The following is a 22,130-nucleotide window of genomic DNA, read 5'->3' on the forward strand; positions in this document are numbered from 1 at the left end:
ACGGTTACGTAACAATACGATTATGAGAGTAATGTAAATAAGATAACGCAATGTGTATTTTGTAGACTGCGGAGTAATGAACAACATATAATTTTGAAACGAAAGAAATATCTCAAGGTAAATTGAAACGATTTGGCACAGTGCCGCCGGTCGTAGTCGTTTCCCATACCATTCAACGCCAAATCGTCAGCTGTTCACTTTTCCAAAAAGCGACGAAGTGTTTTCTTGTTTCCAATAATAATAATAAAAAACAGTCGATTACATAAACACCATGCAGCCAGTGGCCAGTTTAGTAAAAATTTCTATTCCCAGTTATTTATCAAATCTTCCGATACCGGATTCTTTTGGGGGATGGTTTAGGTTAGGATGTGAGTATTTTCCTATTTTTTTTCTTATTTTTGTTTTATTTGGAATCGGTCTATAATTATATTATATATTTTGTACTGCCCGGTTATATTGGATTATAAGATAACGAAGTATTTCTTTGGGGATTCTTTAATTTCAAATATATGTGGATATTGGGTTTTCTGAATTTGGATTAATGATTGTTTTTTATTTCTAGTTAAGGACTGGTTGGCTTTGGTGCCCCCAACTGCTTTGGCTGCAGGTGTAGGTTATACAGTTTATAGGGCTTATTGTCCAAAAGCTAGACCATCATGCTCAGGAAAACTAAACCAAGTCATACAATTGAGTAACCCTAAAGTAGTAGATACAATTGATGTAGAAGATATATCTGAAAAAGCAGCCTTTTGCAGGTGTTGGAAGAGTAAAAATGTAAGCATTTTCAATGTATATATTTGGTGTCAAATTCCCATCTTATTTACTTCTTATACATCTTATATATCATTTAATATACAAATATTACTATTTATAAACAACTTGTGCAAGTCATTGCTTATATAATTTTCATTTAAATATTAATAAATGTTTCAGTGGCCTTATTGTGATGGTTCCCATGCTGCCCACAACAAAGAAACTGGTGACAATGTGGGCCCAGTTATAGTCAAGAAAGCCAAGTAACAAGCTCTGTGGTGCCATAATTACAGATAAAAGTAGAAAGAAACAGACTACTTATCCACTACTAATAAATGCCATTTTCTCTTTTTTTTTAAATAAATGTTAGCAGGTGTTTTATTAAAATTGTTGAGGGTAAAAAAATGTTTTTTCTATTTGCTGCAGATAACGACATGTTATGTTAATTGAATTGAGGTTCTTTGGCTTCAAATAAAACTGCCCATGTTTTTTTGGTTGCCTATTCTGATTAACATTACAATTTAAATATGTAAAAAATTTGTTATCACTAATAACCATTATATTACTATTAAATAAATTTGTTGTTTGCTTAGTTGTATGAATGACGCAACAATAGGGCAAGGCTTAGGAAATATATTTAAAGAACTAAATAATATGTGTTTAATATAACGATGTTTTTTAATTTCTTTATCTTTCAGTTTATTCATCTGTATAAATGCATTGGTTAAAGTTGAGATATGAGTGCGGATTTCCAGAAACACATATAACATTAAATACTGTACTGTTTTTAAATCGGTATCGCTTATATATTTTTGTTACGGTACTGGGTTGGGTTTCGCAGCGTTGCTCGCGCAGTGTCCGTTCGGTGCTGCCCTCTGGCGTTGGTCGGTCCGCTTCACTCAGTAATGGTCGAGGTTATGTAGAGTGAGTGCTGTTCAGAAAGTTGGTAAAAACTATACCAAAATCAATGGTATCCGATAATGGCTGAGGAGTTGTTAGTAGTGCTGAATCGGAATGAGAATTCGGGCTTCGGATTTTCGTTGCTGGGCAAGCCGGGATTGCCGCCAATAATCTACAACATCCTGGACGATTCCCCGGCAGCCGAGAGCGGAGAGGTGAGTGAAAACAGTTGTCCTGTGTTTTGACGAAATTACCATAAACAATTTCGATTTGAATTAGACCCGTGTATAAACATTATGTCATTTTCCGAATATATAATCACCGGTTTCATTTTTCCGATCTGTCGTTTTACTCCGATCAAGTAGGCGAGGCGATTGAAATACAATTGACTTTATGTTTTGATGAAATTGTCACCTTTTGACAAGTAGATAAATAGTGCAGTTAACGTTAACGGTTGTGCAGTTTTTCATGTTTCTGTTAGCTTTTCTAGTGCTTTTTGCATATTTACAATGCAACAACCGCTAGGGCCGATTGACACGACAATATACAATGAATAATAGGTGTTTACTTTCGCCAGTTGTTTCGAGTGGTATTGAAAAAATGCGGTATGCTAGCGGAATGCAGTTTTAGCCTTTTTTTAATTCATCATACCACTTTCTTGGCCGACCAGTACTGTAACGGGTTATATAGTGATTTTTAATCAAACCGTCGCAATTGAATCATACTACATGTAATGACGTTAACCTATTAGGCAAAGGGAGGGGTTTTCTGGATTTCTAATTACCGTTTAATTTATCAGTTCAAGAGAGGACAGTTGTGATATTGTCGTTGTCATGCTGCAGCCGAACGTGACCTATATTAATCACATCGGTTCCCGTTGAGGTATTTGCATTTTTATGAAACTTTCCAGGTTGTTTATCTATTATTCAGAATGTAGCTGCTGCTTCTTAGAACGACGATACTTGTAAAATTATGAAGGTCAGTAAAGGTACTGTCATGAATATTATATACCTGCAGTTTAAGGTTATTGTAGTAAAATCATCATATTTACCAAACGCCCTTTTTGCTGGAAAACACTTTAAATATAATTAACTCAGTTGGTAAATATCACAATACTAAGAATTGCAAATAAACGATCTCTATTTTTCATTTATTTCGCATTATAGTTAATATTGTTTGTTATTTAATCGTAGATGTATCAAATACATCATAAATACTACTTACTTACATAATATACTTACATAAATTATATATAGATTTGAAAAACGGAAATCGTCTTTTACGTCTTTCGATATAAACCAAATCCGATTTTCTATTTAATTTATTTCCTATTTTTGGTTAATTAATATAACACGAAGAATTGCAAATAAAAGGTTCCTTTTTTGGTTATTTTGCGTTTAAATATCTGGTATTGTAACTATCATCATTTAAACCTCTTAGATGCTTCAAAGGTCATGCAAGTAAATTATATATAGATCTAAAAAACGGAAGAAAAATAAGATTTAAAATATTCCTGGTTGAATTTAAATGTCGTGTATTTATAGAGCATTCTGTTCCTGTCTTTTTTAACAAGACTTTGATGATGTTGACTGCATTTGTTTTATTTTAAAATGGAATAATGTATAATGTACAATTATGAATTCAGTATAAATTTATTATGTGGTATCATAAACCATAAAACATATCTCCGTTTTTGGAATATAAGAATTGCTGCCTTGTTTATAACGGGGCTCATTTATTTTGATATTTTGTGTTAACAAAACCGGTAGTCGATAACACTAGCAAGCTCTTATTGTTTTATAGCAAACTACGAAATTCATGATTGGATTTGTATGTTATTATTTAAAACTTCCAGAGGAATGGAAGATCAAACAACAACGCTATAGAAACTGTTTCACGTCTGAATCATGATAGTTATGAAAGCAGTGATGCGTTTATATTGTAAAACATCTCCGTTTTTGGAGTGTGCGAATCGTGTCACCTCAGGTCTTCCTTTTGTTTACGATTTTTGCCAAATGTTACTCATTTGGTGGTAATCGTGATTCAATTCAAAGGCATTCTTGTTCGCGTCGATTTTCCGTCTGGTTGTTATTGAGCTATTTACATTTTTTAAATGTATTTTTGTGCTATTGAGACTGGTAATGTTATGATAGCATTGGCCCAGTACGTTTTCTTATTGTTTTGCGGCGTGCTTTGGAACTCAGGGTTAGATTTCACTGACTTTTTCTTCTTTTATTTCTTTATGTCTGTTATTAAAGCTGCGATTCGAGGTCGGCTTGCTTAGAGGACATGTGGAGCAAAATGAGAATCGTTCGAATTTAAGATCGTCCAGTTGTGGTGATAAATATATAATGAGGACACTAAATTAATTTTGATGTTTTTTTTTGTGTATTCAAGGCTGTAATGTGAAAATTTGAGTATATTATTATTCGTCAAACTATTATTCAACATTACTAGGCTATTAGTTATTCACAGCATTTTAATAATGATTTTTTTAAAATGTATAACCGAACCAGTCAAAACTCTTCAGCATTAATGGGAGTATCGGGAAATTTATAATTTATAATATGCTACTGTTCATGTAATTAAATAATTTTGTAATATTTGAGTATATTTTCAAAAGTTTCGCATTTCCTAAAAACTTAAACACAAATTAATATTTTATATACTTACGGTAACAAACTGAGAACAATCTTTTCAAATCAATTTTTTTATTAGCTTTTATTATGCTCTATGTTGATAAAGTGACTAAAACTGCCAAACATTATTTAGTGTCACTACATATAATATTAGAAATAGTTATGATTCGTATAGTATCTGGATGTGTTTAGGATACATTCAGATGTATTATAACTATAGTATTTTATAAAAAAAATATTTATATTATGTCTTGCGGAGCTATAAGTGGATTCCGTTGGATCATAGATTTTAAAACGAGCTTGCAACTTATTATGTAGACATAATTAGGATTTCCTTCCAATTCTAGTTCATTCATATATGGATTTAGAGATTTAACAAATTATTATTCATAATGAAGAGTAATAGCAGCGTTTTAACTGTAATCTTAATAACGCTGTTTATTATATGATTTTAGTCCCTTTTGTGCCGAGATATTTCGCTGATCCGTTGAGAAAATGAGCATTTTTGAGAAATATAATTAGGTTTCCGGCTTTTCGCCACAACGCAGAACTAATATGGACCGATTTGAAGATATTAAGCTATATTTTCAGCCTTCAGTCCATTTGTGGATTTTGTTGACTGCCACTTATACCTTTCTTTATAGCCCTTTTTATGTTTTTCAAAAATGACCGTTGTTCAGATACTACCCTGTGTGGATACTAATAGATTTAAAAGCTGAGAATACCCCTTTATGCGAAACTTTTTTTTTGCAAAGATATGATTCCAGCAATTAACAATATTTTCGCGATAACAATTTGCTCGTAGTATCTTTATCTTAATTCATAATTAACATTATTTCTATACCATATATCATTAATGGTCTTGTTATGGTGTACAATACTATTTTAGTCCTTTTTGAGGATAATACAGAAGGTTGTTTGTTGCTCTAATATTGTCATTTATACTTCTCTCTCTGTCTACGCCTCTTGATACCTGTAACACCACATATTTCTCTACCTGTTCTAATTCATGGTTTCTAATTCTTCGTTTTTTATAGGTGTTGGTGTTTACAACGCTCATTATGTCTTCTTTTATAGTATTTCTTGTTCATTCTCAATCTCGATTTTTATAGCATATTTCCAGTGTTTATTTTTTCTTTTTTTTAAACGCGTGTTATAACTAGATTATAGATTATGTTCTGATCTTAGTCTATTATCTTTCTTTTTATATATTGATTTAATGGTATGATGGAAAATGGAGTATGTAGAGAGAGCATATTCATTTTACTCATGTAATTATTACTAATTGTTATAAAATGAATATATGAAAATATTTGTAACAGTTATTTTGTGCTGAAAGGCCTCTTATTAATTCTGTTATTCATTTAACCTATATATTGAATCAATTCATGACTTTCCTATTAAGAATACACGTTGATAACTTCTTATTTTCTTGTTTTTGTTGTAGTCTTCTCTATATCCTCGTTGTTAATAGCTCATATGTCGCTATAATATTATTCCTCTATTTGTTCTAATTCATGTTCATCTGCTGACATACTATCTCTTCAGATATATAGGGTATAATAAAAATAACTGATCTTTAATATGAACAAATTCACACTCCTATTTATATCGCAAGACATACGGGAATGTCATTAAAAATGAACAAGGAACTGTGATTAGTTGATGCAACTGTAAACTTTGCACGTGTTGTTTGCCTTGGACCTGTGTTGTTTGTAACCGTTTCGGTATCTTCGGTTTGTTCGTCGTGACATTGGCACAGTCTCATTATTTATAGGGTTAGACGTGCGTTATTGCTCTGATGAAGATGGACCAAGGTCTAAGCGATAAACGTATTTAATGGAATTGTGTACTTTTACAAAATCCCGTGATATTTATAGGATTTGTGCGATCAGGCTCTGTTTAAGTTTTGCATGACCTATATTAACATCGAAGAATTTTTGTGAATTTATCGATAACTCCTTGAATGTATCGGTCGAGTTAATGGGCATGCTGTTTCTCGGAAGGACGATTATGGAGGCTAGAGAGTTTTATGTATTTATGTGTGTTTTATGTTTTGTTTAGAAAACGGGCTTGTTTAGTGTTTGTGTATTTTTCTTTGTCTATTATTCAGTTAGATTTTGTTATTTGTTATTGAGCTTGATATAGTTTTACTTTTTAAGTAATATATTTCTTGAAATATTTATTACTGTTTTATTATTTTTATGTATTAAGTATAGTAAATATTAATTAATTATATCCAATTAAGTTATAAGAGTTTTATTTTAAGTAATTCGTTCTTTAAATTTGTCGGTTATATACTTTATTATACTAAGTGTACCGGAAAGTAATTACCGGTTTTTTAGAAGACAACTACACAATTTTCAAAAAAAAAGTGGAATATGTATTTATTCAAAGTATTGACCATATGATTTTATACATTATATTATCTTGTCCATCTTTCGGGCAATTTATGGATACTATCCCAAAAAAACTGTTTGTGTTTTGAGCAAAATCATTCATCAAGTCACTTCTTCCAAGTTGGCAAAGTGTTGCTTTGCAAGTGCGTGTCCTGTTGATGGGAAAGTTGATAGTCGGACGGGACAAAATCTGGAGAGTACGGCGGGTGTGATAATATGTCCCATCCAAGTTCTTTCAATGCTTTCTTAACCGGTTTTACTTTATGAGACAGCGCGTTATCGCGCTGTAAAATTACTTTACCGTGTCTTCGGACCCATTCTGGACGTTTTTCGATCAATGCATGGTTCAAATTGATCATTTGTTTTCCTTGGCGATTACTGTTAAGTGTTTCATCAGATTTCAACAGTTCATATTACACCACGCCACTCTGGTCTCACCGAACACAAAGTATTATCGACAAAGCGTTGCGACCAAAACGATTCAGCCTTGGAGTCGATCGATTGGCTTTGCCAGGTGATGGCCACGATTTGTTATGCCTAGGGTTTTTGAAATGAATCCACTTTTCATTGCCCATCACTATTCGATGCAGAAATAACTTCCGGTCATACCTTTGAAGCAGCATTTCATAGACGATTTTTCTTCGAAACCGGTAAATACTTTTCGGTACACCAGGTTTATCGGATGTGCTCCATTTCTTTTTTTGTTATTATCATTATAAATGGGTGCTGTCTAATGAACATCTCTCAAGACAACTATTGTACGGTTACCTAACGTTTGTATATTTATTATACTGCCTACTTCTGATCTCATGCCTTAATCACTTTACACTGTTATTTTATTTTTTCTTATTTCTTGCCTACTTTTATAAGCACCAATGTGACATAATATTTTTGTATGATAGCGTCATCCTTTCGCGCCATCATCATTAACATATCACTGTGGGGTACACTATTTTATCATTTTCATTTTAATATTTTACACGTTTTATTAGATGCTTGCTTGTATTCTGATCAGTGATCCTATCATCTATCTACTTTACCATATGCCAGCCAAGCCATACTGCATCGATCTAAACAAATGATAATCAAAGAGCGCCAGAAGTTTCCAATAGAGCTGCAACATGGTTTCATTATCGACTGTTACATGGAATTAATTTGCGTATGTTGATCGCTATTGCCGGTATTTTTTGTCGAATACGTAATTCAGTGTGGATCGTTTTCCTGGACTAACCCATGACATTTTGCGCTTAGAATTATCGTAGTAAATCCACTTTTTATTAGTCACAATACGCTATAAAAACTCTTTTTGGCAAGCCCAATTTAGGTTATCATCCAATTAATTTTTGTTTTCCAGGCCATTCTTTGTCATTTACATCAATATCACTACCCACTTGAGACCCAGATGGGACTTGAGGTGTTTATTGCTTCAACTATAAAAATAAAGGAATTTTTATATCGACTTAAATGTCGATCCAAATTCCAAACCCGAAAACGCTTGAAGTTAAGAAAACTATTAAAATATGCTTATTAATTTCAAAATAATATGTATATTTTACTTTGATGTTTTTGTCTTTTAAAGATGAATATTTCTAAGACAGGATTCGTCCCGTTTTCGAAAGATGTGAACAATAATTAGCGATGGACAGAGAGTATAATAATAATACTTAAGGTAGTAAAGGATTGTCAGATATTTATTGTTGCTATTTTTGTTGAAATAATTAAATATTTAAAGTATGATATTTTCTGCTGCTGTAAATTTACAAATATTATCAGTAGGTGCATTTTTGCAATATTGAAACCAATTTTTAAATACATTTTGCACGGATTAATTGTAACGTTAGATATTTCTCCATGCGTTTATTGTGTATTCTTTGTGTATAATGAGTTTAATTACAGAGATTGAAACTGAAAGTGATACTTTTTGCTTCTATTATCCTGTCATTATTTTTTTAGAACATTGATTTTTTTAATGAAAATGTTTATTGTATATATTTATTTAATATTAAAGTCGTGGATTACTTATTATTTCTACACACATAAATAATGTGTTGTCACTATATTATATAATTTATTCAAGCTATAGTGGTGGGAACAATTAATTTTCAGTCAACGTACGCACTTACATAACGTTATTAATACGCTTTACATAAGCACGAAGGAATGTTAAGTATCTGTCGTGATTTTTTTTCGTTCCTTTTTTTGGCGAATTCCCATTGCACTTTAAGAGAACAGGCTTTTATGATGTTGTCGATATTTGCGGATGCCTGTAAAGCAAAAAGTTTTACATTCGATATCTCGCCTCGTCGTCGTTTGGAGAGGCGTCAAGGATCTACTTATCAAGTGTACCCGAAACAAACAGAAGATGTGCACGTCACTTGTTTCTACAACACAGCTACAGTTATAACAAAAGTCTGGGTACGTCTGTTTATTAAATGGATTAAATGAATTTTAATGGTTTTTTGTTATGTTAATGTTTTGCAACTTTTTTGTTACATCTTACGTTTGATATGATTAAGTACGCTGCGAATTTTAAAATTAATTTATTACTATTGTTCTATTGTTTTGCATCAGTACATAAGAAAAACTCGTGTGGCCTAAATATATCAGTATGTATTTCCCCAAATTAAAATTAAAATAAACACTTCAGTGGCTGTGTTGCTTCTACATTGTTATGATTTAGTAACCTTATTTTATGTTTCATGGCGAAATCTCGGATAAATGAATTTACAAAATTAAATGGTTATATAGCCAGAAAAATTAATCGAACAACTTGCTTGTTCCAGTTTTGGAGTAGTAACTCCATAAGTCCAAATAGGTTTTATTATTTGATGATAAATTAGTTTCTTTAATATTCGGTCAAGTCGGGAATATATTCCAATTAACCAGCACAGTTATTTGATTTTGAATCTGATCGGCTCTGCCTTTTGTCTAACATGATGTTGAGTATTTTGCAATGAATGTTGAGACTTTGCTGTTAAAAAATGTGCGTGTATTGTTCATCGTTAGCTTACTTTTTGCCTTAACATCATTAAGATTTCAAACTGGAATCAATTGAATTTAATTTGCTATTGTTTCTAAGATGGTCAAGTCGAACGCACTCATCACGTCTGGACTGAGCATAACAAAAAATATCCAATATATAAGCAAGAATACGACAAAGTAATTTCGCAATTTCGAAAAAAACCCATCTCCATATTTTCGAAATCTAATTGGAAACCTTGAGAATCTTTAACACGGCCGTCGTATTCACCAGATATTACCTCTCCAGTTTATTTCTTATTTCGAGCATATTAAGCGAAAACGGTTTTTTAAAATAGCGGGACCTTATTCAAGATTCTAACAAATCTTGATTTTTGTCCAATGCAAAAGTCTAGTGAAAACTATCTGCAACTATGGTAACTGCTACTGTCTTTTGGTGTATGGTGTGGTTCTTTCTCATAGATGGAAGTCCCAGTAATATTTAATCAATGGAGCCATACTCTAGTGCGTTTGAGAGATAACAGTCAGCATTGAATCATTTTTGCCATTCAGAATTGAGAGAGATTAACGTGGCCTAGATATCTTCCATTTGGTCGGGTTTCTGCAAAGTATAAAGCTGGCTTCAAAAAGGCTTGTAAAATCACTTGGTTCAAGTTTTCTCTAAGAAATCTCAGAGGCTGGAGTGGCGGAATTATTGGTTATATCAACTAAGTTGCAAGTGGCAAAATGTTATCAACCAAAACGGCTCATATGTCATTGGGCAGCGTTTGAAATTTATATGAATAAATTAGCTTTAGAAGAGAACAAATAACGAAATTACTTTTTCACCAACCTATAAATAAAATTGAACACGTATTAATTAAATACGTATGTTATTGTATAAAACTGTGGGGTACTAGTAGCAAATCCAATATAGCGATCCTTCAGCGATTCCAATCGTTGACGCCTCATATTATGCCAGTAACAACTTAATTCAGCGCGATAAGAATAAGAATAAGAATTGCAAATAACATTTGCCTTTAAACTTTCTGAAATTATTGGTTCAGCTTCTAAAGATAATCAAATAATCCTTTGAAGTTTTGATTGTTTCTTATCTCGAAATTTGTTTTTTTCTATGATTTTTTATCAAAATTATATTTATTAGTTATAAAGATTGTTATTTTTATAATTCAACTATCTTCAGCTGTAACAAAGCTGTATTTTTCAAATTAATTACATCTTACATTAGATAAGCTAGTACAATCTTAATTTACAAATTAATTTATTACTGTTGTTCTGTTGTACTTGTGTTAACACACAAGTGAGTACGGGATTAATACATCAGTGTGTATTTCCCAAAGCTGTAAAATTAATAAACTATAAAATATTTTTAGCAAAAAAATTGAACCGACTTAAAAAAATGAATGGGGAACTCACTAAAAATAAAGAAATATTAAACTTAACACAAATAAAAGCTTTGAAATATGTACATAATAATCGTTGTAATAACTAAATAAAAATTAACAAAAAACTTATTTAAGCCATCTTCTACACGTATTTTATATTCTATTATATACACACAATTTAACTTAATACCTACCTAAACCTACCTTATCTAATTACAATATTATTTTAACTACAACAGGTCAATTGAAAAGTCCTCGGCCTACCATAGTAAAACACATTTTTGTGACAAAATTAGTTTTTTTACTCAACATAATTCTCTTCAAGGATGATTATAGCGACCCTCCAACTTTTACCATTTTTGTAGTACGATTTGTCCTTTGCTTCAAAATAGTCCTCAGCTTCCGCGATCACCTCGATGTATATGTAATAGTCGCTGATAGTCATTCCTTTTTCAAGGTAGTCAATGAAAATTATTTTATGCGCATCCTAAAATACAGACTCCATAACCTTGCCAGCCGACTGTTGCGTTTTCCCACGCTTTGGAGCGGGCTCATCGTGTGCAGTCCACTCTGATGACTGTCGATTGGACTTCGGAGTGAAATGATGAAGCCATATTTCATCCATTGTCACATATGTACGCAAAACTCGGGTTTATTACGCTTGATCATCTTCAGACACTGCTCCGAATCATCAACTCGTCGTTGTTTTTGGTCAAAACTAAGTTCGCGCGGCACCCACTTTACACAGAGCTTTCTCATACCCAAATATTCGTGAATGATATGACGTACACGTTCAGTTGATATCTTTAGAGTATCTGCTATTTCATTCAATTTCAATTTACGGTCATTCAAAATTATTTTGTGGATTTTTTAAATGTTTTCGTCGGTAACAATCTCTTTTGGGCGTCCACTGCGAAGACGGCGACTTCCGCTCATTTCACCACGTCTAAACATAGCATACCAATCTTTGATGGCTGATTTTCCTGGGGCAGTGTCCGGAAACTCGGCATCCAAGCCAAGTTTTTGTTTCAACCGTATTTTTTCCCTTCAAAAAGCAATATTTTATCAACACGCGAAATTCCTTTTTATCCATTTTCTTCACAATAACAAAAGTTGATTCACTCAAAATACTATAATACACAAACTAATGATCTGACAGCTGTCAAATATACGCATCTTTTGAGGGTTAGGACTAACTAAGAAACATATGGATTTAATTCTAGTAGCGCCATCTATGTGTCAGGCCGGGGACTTTACAATTAACCTGTTACCAACAGTCGGTGCCGAGCAACAAATTATATTTGTTTTGTTCGTAATTTAATTTTTTGTATATGTCACAACATTTTATTATTATTTTTGTGTTGTTTGGGCTCGGTTCCACTAATAAACAGTTTTATTTGTATTTTCAACTATTAAAACAGCGAACGTGCTTTTTATTATGCTATATATAATTGCTACATTTTTTACCAACTATATTTAATTTGTTTCAACTAGGTAGTTTTTATTTTAAATTAGGATTCGTTTGTAGAATGGTTTAGCATGTTTCACATGTCATGTTAATAAACAATTCATCAATCAGTGAGATGTACATACTTTATTGTTTAGTGTCATCTCGTATTTAAGCGTCAAACGTCAAAGATATGTTGTACACGCTTAACCATGAGCACTATGTTAAGAACGACGAGATAAATTAAAATACGCTTCCTGTATTATATACACGGCCAGGAATCAGACTAGCAGCGGAAGGTAAATGGTGATTTTTTTTATTAAATAATTGGCCTTTACGTATCACGCAGAGCGAGAGGGGAGAAAAAGAGTATGGTTTAAAACGGTTTAATATTTTACGTAACATTCTTAATGTATGATTCACGTAAATAATAATGTGAGTCGGTTTATATTTTTTTATAGTTTTTCACGAACTGATATAAAATTCTTACACAAAGTTCTTATAAAATATTGTATTTCTGCTGATATTGTCATAGGTAGTTCAATAAAAGGTGGCGCTATATGGTAGTGGGGTTATTTTTTAATTAATTATTGAGTGAATCATCGACGAATTGAAAGAGGCGATGGCCATTTTATTATAAATGAAAACAAGCGTATAGATAATAATGTGAATCAGATACTTCTGTTCCAAAGCCAGTTGAGGTCCAGAAATCACCCAAGAACGTATTAATAATAGTTTTTCTTTTCATTATTAGGCAAATTACAAATTCTACGAACATAATTTGGCAGGTTTACCTTTCATTTCATTCATTTCACATCTCAAGACATATATAGTCAGTTTAAAACAGCAGTGAACCCACGTGATCTGCGAAAACGTCGTAATGTTACGGCAGCAAGACTGGGTTTTAATAAATTTTGACTTTATCGTTTAACAAATTCTATTCTAAATAAAATAATGAACAAAATGTTATGTATTATAATTTATTTTAACATTCTATTTTAAAATAACATAGTACATCTAATGCATATATTATCGAAGAACATAAAACTACAATTAATTATACAGCCGAAATAATTTATAGGTTTGAGTTGTTCTATTATATTTACATTGAATTTTTTTCCACACTATTATAGGCGCGTTTTTTTAAGTAGTGGTATCCCCCGAAGGCCTAATCCACCTAATTAACAAGTGTATATGTGAGTAATGTATTTTACTTTCATTAGAGAGCATATTTACCTTTTACGCTTAGTTTTTGTTTCCTTTGATGCAATGTTTCCTTATTAAGTCATTTTGATATTACTATATTTATCCTTAGTTTGTTCTCTTACTATCTGTATACATCTTTCTTGATAAAACTATATTTAATAACTGCATTCTCCTTAATGCATTTGCCATATCTGCAAAACGGTTAGTTTTATTTCTTTCCTCATACGTTTTAACCAAACGTTCATATATATTTTGAACAATAACACACATGCGTATAATACAATTTGTTTAGTTGTTTCCTCTTTCATAACCCCGTCTTGGTAATTGTCAGCGTTGAATCATAAACCAACATTCAAAATGTTTTATTCAATCACTGTCACTTTTAGAAATACTAATAAAGGGAATAACTAAGCTGTTTATTTCCAATCTATCAAAAACTTGCTCGCTAGTCAATCATTTGTCAATTTCTTCTTCAATGTATGTGATCGAGCTCCTCCAAACTGAGGGAGTTATTTTCGACAATGATAAATCCTTTCCATAAATCCAGATAGTTCTGGTTTGAATATCCTTCTCGACCTCAATGTCTATTGTAATAATTCTTTGCAATACCCCCAAATCAACTCAATTGGATTAAATATGCAGTGATAGGGAGGATGAATTATTACTCTGGGGCCATAACGTTCAGTAATCTGATCTACCATGTATGTTTTCTCAAGCTTATTTCTAAAAAAGTAAATTACATAAATTGCAATTAAATATTTCATTTATATTTACTGAATAACAATTTGAAATATTTCATTCTTTAACATGGTTTCTTCAAAACTTATTTTAAGTATTTTAAGCCATTCCTTAATTGCAACCTTTGTTGATGCACTTGATGGCATCTTCTCCACCACCGTACTATATGGTGCATTGTCCAGAACAATAACTGATGGTTCCTCGAGATTCTTTAAAAGCTGATTTGCAAACCACTGCAAAAAGAAGTTACAGTTAAAACAAGTTAAAAATTTAGAAACTGCAATAGGCAATACATTATACATTTTGATCACGTAAGTTCACTGCTATTTTGGATAGACTCTGATCTAATTATAACTAATAGCATACTTCAATAACACTGAATAATATAATTTTGAAGTACATTTTATTATATATTAATAATATAGAATCCTAATAGAATCTTGAGTACAGGTATAACTTAACTTTTACGGACATTTGACATTTTTTGTTTTACGTGTGTCGACTAATATTATCCTTGTTCCGGTTTCGGATAAAATACCTGTTTCAGTTCCCGAATTAGCGAGCCGTTGTGAAGAAAACCCATTCGCGTTCGTTGGCATTGTGTATTTTCACGATTTCCATCATGCAACCGACCTGATTGAGGTAGGCGTTCACGCGTCGCGTTGTAGACCTTTAATTAAGATAATTTTTATCGCCCATCTGGCTAGAAACTTTATTGAGTTTTCTAGTTTTAATTAACGTTTCCGTTTTGTTCTTTTTTTTCGCCAGAGATTGTTTGCATTTTCTTGCAAACCGCTTTTGACATCATTGTTGGAACGTAAATTGTACAAGCCGTACAAGCCGTTAAATAGAATATAGATAAATATATTTCTGCTTGTTCTGTGTTATATTTTGGGTGTTTTTTACCTACTATTTGGACAAATAGTAGGTAAAACCCACTGCTTAACATGAGCCCAGAGCTAAGGTTTTCTATAATAAGCCTAATAGTCACAATAACACACATAAAGTACATGTATTCTTCACGGGATTCGAATCCGCGATTATAACAGCATTAGGAACGCCTGCCTGTCGTCTTGTCTATGATATGTTTTATGCCCTACTAAATAAATTGCATTATCAAAATATAACTGTATACATCTGAAGTTTTTAAATAAATTCAAGACTAGTATGGTAGATCGATTACTTTTAGTAGCATGAAGTAATTGCAGTAGCAGGGAAAATGCGACATCTTTTACTTCAGGCTCTCCAAGAGACCACTAATTTTTGGAGATGTTTGTAATCATAAAAATGCTGTTTAGCCAGACCATTTGTCATTTATAGTGAGAAAGGTCAATGTTTTTTTTTTATTAATCTCTTAGAACGTCAACAATCTGCTCGAGGGCAATAAGTATTATTATATGATCTCCGTTATATAATATAACTATTCTGATATGTAGAAGATCACTTCAGTAAGTGATTTGCTGTACAATTTATAATCTAAATCTTATTCTAGATACTATTCTTCGAACTTATTTTAAAGTATATCCTAACTTATTCTAAAGACTATTCTAACTTATTCTAGAGATTATTAAATCTCACTCTATGTGTCTATTAATCAGTTCAAATGGTAGTTTGCGTTAGAGCTTATGCACTACATCTTCATCGCATTACATTTATCTGCTTGGCGAGTGCATTGGAATGCACTAATAGTATTTCAGAGTAGTTCGCACTAACACTTCGAATCACACACTTTATAGGTTCTGGGGGATGTGGCGCTGAATCAGTTTGTTGGACACGTAATATGGGGCATCGACGATGACTCGCAAAACTTTATTCTGCAACCTTCGGAGGATATCTATATTAGATTTTCTAGTAGTACCCTACAGTTCAATACCAAATGGTGCAAATGGGCCTAAGTATTGACTTATACAGCAAAACCTTGTTATCTAATGATAATTTAGATTATTAGACTTAGAGAATTGAAATTCCTATCAGCCTACACATTTGGTTTAGTTTAAGCCGAAGCTATTTGCGTTTTGTCACTATTGTTTTGATTCGTAGATTTTGTCTCATTTGCTTTGATACGTCATGTTTTCAATCACAATTCGACTTTGTTAAGATAAAGTTGGAGGTTTCTTGTGGTTGATATTTTATCCTCGTGTGATGATAAATTCGATATATCGTCAGCATATGCTGCAACAGTAATATTTCTTGAGGTCGGTAGGTCAGCTGTATATAAAAGATATATATAACAATGGGCCAATAACACAACCCTGTGGACCGGTCGTATATATTGGGTGTAGGTCAATATATTCGTCACCCTGTTTGACAATAAAAATATTATGTTTTATTGATTTGTGTTTAAATGGCGTTTTGATTACTCATGACATGAACAAATTTAAGACAAGGAAAGCTGCAGGATTAGACCAAATATTTATATAAGTGTTCTCTCACTTTGGATCATCTCAGTTTGGATTCAAGGAATAACAGTTGATAATCTATAAGGCCCATAAAATAACGGACATTGGAACTCATTGAATGTTCTTTGGAAAAAAAATCTACAGTTTTACTACACCTAGCACGAGTCTTTAACACATTCTGGCATGAAGATTTGATATATAATCTAAAGAAAATGCTTCTTTAAAAGAACACTTTCAGGAGTGCTCCAGGGTAGCGTCTTAGGAAGATTTATCCTCATGTGTTCTATACCTGTGGTATAATTGAACTGGATGGAATTACGATAGCCGCATTGGCGCATGATACAGCGCTATCAGCAGTGAACAAGAACCAAGAAGCATCTATAGAGAGTCTCCAGGCAGCAAAATAATAGACTAATAGACTGGACCAAATAATGGCGAATAAAACGAGCTCAAATCTGTTCCTATCAAATTTACTAACAAAAGCTGTTAAACTTAAGCAATTCACCTTATGTCATGTGAGAAGAGTGCTAAATATTTAAGTATGGCATTGGATATCAAAGTGACATGATTGAAGGAGCATGTTGAAAAGCAATTAACTAAGCTGAAGTATGTAGCTATGTTATATCGGCATATTTGAAGAAAACATTTTTTTTCAACATATTTTTGGCAATCTGAAGAAGACCAAAAACTGAGAAGTCGTGTAACAGTGCGCCATTAAAATTGGTGTAAAGTGAGAGAAACCAACTTAGCATTGCATGAACTATGTAAGGAATAAATTAATGGTTAGTCTAGGAAAACAGTTTTAATATAGCAATAATTCAATTAAAAAAAAATGTATCAGCCTTGTTTTGTTTTATCGAAATGTCATAAGAAGTAAACCGTATTAATAGTTTTTCTATCTATTGTATGCCTCGCAAAATTAATTCATAATCATTCATGATTTACAAATAAAGGGCAATATTAAATAATAATAAAATTCCAAATATAACGTTAAAAGCAGATTTAGGCGGCGACAAATTGAGTGATCAAATATATTTACGCTCAGCTCAGAGTTATACGTGGGGGCAGCATAATTGGTATTGCACGTGGGGGTACAAATAGCTAATCGGCCTGATCGGGAAAACAATCAATAATGCTTTGTGTATAACGATGTCAACATTATTAAACCGTTAAATGCTTTATTTAGGTCAATCATTTGTATCATTTTTACAATTCAGTGAAATTAAAAATCAAACCGGTAACTTTCAACATTCGGGCCCTTAAAAATATGGGAAAACGATGAGGCTGTGTTGGTTCATGTGGTTAAGTCTATAAATTTTACTTATTAAACTTATTGGCTTTTATATAATTTTATATATATTTTAAAGTCTCCTTTTTATCAACGAGGGTTTATCTGAATTGGATCTACTATTTTACGTGGATTCCGAACCACGGTCTTCGGCATTAAGTCTACCAACTGGCGAGTGACCAATCACTCCAGAAGACATCCGGTCTTACCCAGCCTGATTACGGCCGGACTAGGGTCATTTTCTTTTTCGGATTTTACACTCTTGCCTAGGATAATCACAAACATAAATTTACGACCATGCCCTACAGGATTCGAACCCGCGACTATCGCAACAGTAGGTGGACCGTCCTGTCGCCTTTATTATTGCGCCAATCGGTTTTTATGTTATTGACAACATAGTTTAAATGAAATTTGTTTGATATTGACTAAACCAAAGACTAACATGAGCAACAGTTTCGACTTAGTATTGTTAAGTTATTCGGTGTATACAAATCGTAATTCTAAAACACTCAAAATTGTATTTTCTCTGCTGCAAAAGCATACTCCTAGACCTAGTAATCTTCTTCTCTTCTATAAGCATAATTTACTTGTCTATTTGTTTCTCTTGCTTTTATTGGTTCTGCTATGTCATTAGACAGTGTATAAAAACGCAATATCATCTATTGTTAAGTTCAGTATTGCTATGTTTATACAGAATACGCTGTAGTTGTTTAGAAAAGTTTTTGATATTTGTACAAAAAATATTAGAGTCAATGGTATTACGGACAAGTTATCCAATTTTCACGATAACAGCATCCTGTAAAGCAAATAAAACGTTTAAAAATGATAAAAATTGGCGCACAATGGATTAAACTTATATTTTTGAAACAATTTATTGTCGGTTTGGCAGCGGTGTGGTTAAAATAACACATAATTTTCAAAATTTCATCCGTCTCTAACTATTTTTTCTCGTTTTCTTGTGGTTTTTGAATTCAATGTCGTAAAAACCACACTAGACAGTCAAAGCGTTGCCTTATTTTCTTATAAACTATAAATATGAAAACACCTAGTGTTTTGTCAAGTATTTGTCGAAGTATTGTGCTCTTGTAAAGTTACTTTGTCGCCTTTTTGTTTTCATAGTGACAGTTTTTTTTTCAACACTTTAAATTCACTAGACGCTCGGTTTGAAGTTCTATGTGGAGTATATAAATATCAGCATTGCTAAGATATAGGATCAATGATAAGTTTGTATTGATGAAATATATTCATCATAAGTTTTATGTTCATTCAGCATTTTCAACATAATTATTTTAATAAATAAAGAGTAAAATGTATCTGGTAAGTGTTTTTTTTGGTGGCTTATATGTTTTAAAAATATTTTTATTAGTTTTTATCAAAACCATTCATAACAAATAACCAATCTCAAATAACAGGATAGTTTTTAACTTATCTATTCTACAGTCTATTAAAAAAAGTGAACTCACGAAGTTGAGTGTTTTAAATGTCAATTATTACATCATGGATAGCAGCAGCAGCATGGTAGCAAAAAATTTTAAAGAGCTGTTTTCTGACAAAAGGAATAAGTGATTATAATTACAGGTTAGAAACCAGCAAACATTTTGGTGCTTTGCTTGTTTTAATAAATTTCAAATCTGCTGCTTATTATTACTCTGATTGAAAATGTCGAACAAATAAGATAGTCAGTATGTAAACATGTAAACATGCAACTATGTAAACATTCAGGCATTTTAGGTATTTCTCTACAAGTCGTCGCTTCACGTGATTATAATGAAACAAACTGCACTTTCGTCCATACAATATTCAGTTAAGGAAAACTTTAAAAGAAAACGGTTACGTTTTCAGAATAATTTAAGCTGAGAGAACGTTGGAAGTTTTTCATAGGCTAATATTACAAAACAAGAGAAACTACATATATTGGGCCGCAATTCGAGAACGCGGTCGTAGCTTTAGACTTTTTAAAATAATTCCACGGTCTCCTTAAGTGTCAAACCTATGATTAGGAAAAGTTGTAGGTCGTCAACCCCAACTTCTTCGCGTTCTAAGAGAGTGCGTGCGAATTTCGTTCAGTGATAATTGTGAGTTAAATGGGAAATCGATTACATAATTGAACTTATAAAAATGAATTTTATTTTAGCCTACATTTTTTTTACATTTCTATCGCTTTAAAAAGATGATTAGATATTGCTATCGCTTGTTCCTCTATCAACTTAATAAGTTTTTTTCTATTTTTAGATTGTATATTTAAATCTATATTTCGATTCCTGATAAGTCAAAATAGAAAAATCAAAATTACAAAGAAGTTGCTCAATCATCAATATTTATCCATAGCTGTCGCTTGGTGAGAATGTCTACATCTCAGCCAATACGCTGCTAATGGTGTCCCAGGACTTCGAACATTCTTCACCAAAGCATGCCACTGCAAACTGTCTGATCTAATCTAGCTCTTAAACCGTGTCTTGGCTACGGGTTACAGATCCATCGATATGTTCAAACCATTACAAGTATAGCTGGATTTCATTCCCAACTATGCCTCACTTAAAAAGCTTGAATATGATATTTTCTCTTTATTAATTCTCAAGCCACATAGGCCTGCGATGCGAATTATATCACGAACAATGCTAGAAGCCTCAACATCTGTATCAGCAAACATCACATCGGTCAACAGTTTGTATCATCATACTGATGATATGCATGATATTGAACGAAATTAACGGAATGAAACATGTAGATGTTTTGCTTGTCACTTCGCGGGTCGCGAGTTCTTTGAAGCCACATTTGTATAATCTTCCCGATAACTGTTAGGAGACTTATGCTTCGATAGCTCTGATACTGTTTACTGTCAACTTTGTTTCAGTATAGAAACAATTTTAATTTTTTTTCATGCTAATGGTACTCCTTCCGATCGCCAAATTTATTTCAGCAGTACATGAAGCCGTTGAAATAATATTTTCCCATCGGCATTCATAGTTTTTATCGTGACTTGGTCGACTACAGCAGTGTTTATTGCGGTTCACAATTCCTCCAGTCGTGGCTCGTCATTAGGAAATACAGTTTCTGGAATGTTATTTGCTGGTGAAGTTGCTAAACCCTGTGGTGGCTCATGGTTGTAGAGCTGTATGAAGTACTCCCTCCATCGCTCTAAACACTCATCGTATGTCTTTATGAAGGTTCCATGTGTTTTTTTGAATGTTGTCTTTGGTAGATTTACTCCTGTCACTCAATATCCTAAGTATATTTTTCACGGACGAAACTACGCTCAGTTCAGATTTGCTCAAAGTACTAATAGATGCTTGAAAAGTCCCGGGCGTAACAAATAAAATGCGTTTTTTGTTCAAAATTGGCTTTATTCATCAACGTAATCTCTATCAAGAGCCACACAATGATTGCAGCGCCGCTCTAACATTTTAATACCACTTTTGTAGAACGATTTATCTTTTGCCTCAAAATAAGAAGGTCACCAGTTGCTGTCTACTCAGAAGCCGATTGTTTTAATTCCGGAGTGGAGTGATGGATCCATGTTTTGTTACTTTTAAACACGGCCAAACACTGCTCCGAAAAAGTTCATCAACACGTTCTTGTTTTGGGTCAACAGTGGGCAAACGCGGTACCCACTTTGAACAGAGGTTTACAATAGTCAAATGCTTATGCGATATAAAACTCCTTTGGACATCCACTACGTCCTGCATCATCGGTGTCTCTACGACCCCGTTTGAAATCAGCAAGCCAACGTTTTATTGTTGTTTCTAATTGGTGCGGAGTCCTTATAATACTTTTCAAGCTATTACTTCGTTTGAACGGTATTTTTTCCCATCAAGAAGCAGTGTAAAATATAAAACACGAAATTGTTTTTGGCGATTGAATGAAAAAGTGGCGAATGCAATAAAACTAGCGCCATCTATATGTTAGGCCGTGGATTTTTCAGCCCATGGGTTAAAAACGTAACCAGTCCGTGGATTCTTGGAATTTGAAAATCCTGATGAAGCGGAGACGACAAGAA

General features: G+C 32.7%; 2 protein-coding genes across 14 annotated transcripts in view; both read left to right on the forward strand.

The window, feature by feature from the left end:
- Positions 1-129: 129 nt before the first annotated feature.
- Cisd2 (CDGSH iron sulfur domain 2) lies at positions 130-1,158 on the forward strand. The gene is made up of 3 exons (XM_076395214.1): positions 130-368; positions 563-774; positions 934-1,158. The coding sequence occupies exons 1-3, from the start codon at positions 272-274 to the stop codon at positions 1,018-1,020; spliced, it is 396 nt and encodes a 131-aa protein (XP_076251329.1). The 5' UTR covers positions 130-271; the 3' UTR covers positions 1,021-1,158.
- Positions 1,159-1,611: 453 nt separating this feature from the next.
- The window catches only part of Efa6 (Exchange factor for Arf 6), a 112,459-nt gene continuing 91,940 nt past the window's right edge, over positions 1,612-22,130 (forward strand). For 9 of the 13 annotated variants that reach the window (XM_076394943.1, XM_076394982.1, XM_076394959.1 and 6 more), the window contains exon 1: positions 1,612-1,868. In XM_076394943.1, the coding sequence (XP_076251058.1) occupies positions 1,734-1,868 (135 nt within the window). In that variant the 5' untranslated portion in view covers positions 1,612-1,733. The remainder of the gene's footprint in view (positions 1,869-22,130) is intronic. The other 4 variants (XM_076395015.1, XM_076395032.1, XM_076395006.1 and 1 more) reach the window with 2 other exon arrangements.

This window comes from Rhynchophorus ferrugineus, unplaced genomic scaffold (assembly GCF_030347505.1).
Source record: "Rhynchophorus ferrugineus isolate W39M unplaced genomic scaffold, kcgeb_rfMv2 rfM1, whole genome shotgun sequence".
Lineage (NCBI taxonomy): Eukaryota > Metazoa > Arthropoda > Insecta > Coleoptera > Curculionidae > Rhynchophorus > Rhynchophorus ferrugineus.

Coding starts and splice junctions, on each gene's coding strand:
- Cisd2 (XM_076395214.1), top strand. CDS start 272: ATGCAGCCAGTGGCCAGTTTAGTAAAAATTTCTATTCCCAGTTATTTA. Junction 369..562: donor GGGATGGTTTAGGTTAGGAT/GTGAGTATTTTC, acceptor TTTTATTTCTAG/TTAAGGACTGGTTGGCTTTG. Junction 775..933: donor GGTGTTGGAAGAGTAAAAAT/GTAAGCATTTTC, acceptor TAAATGTTTCAG/TGGCCTTATTGTGATGGTTC.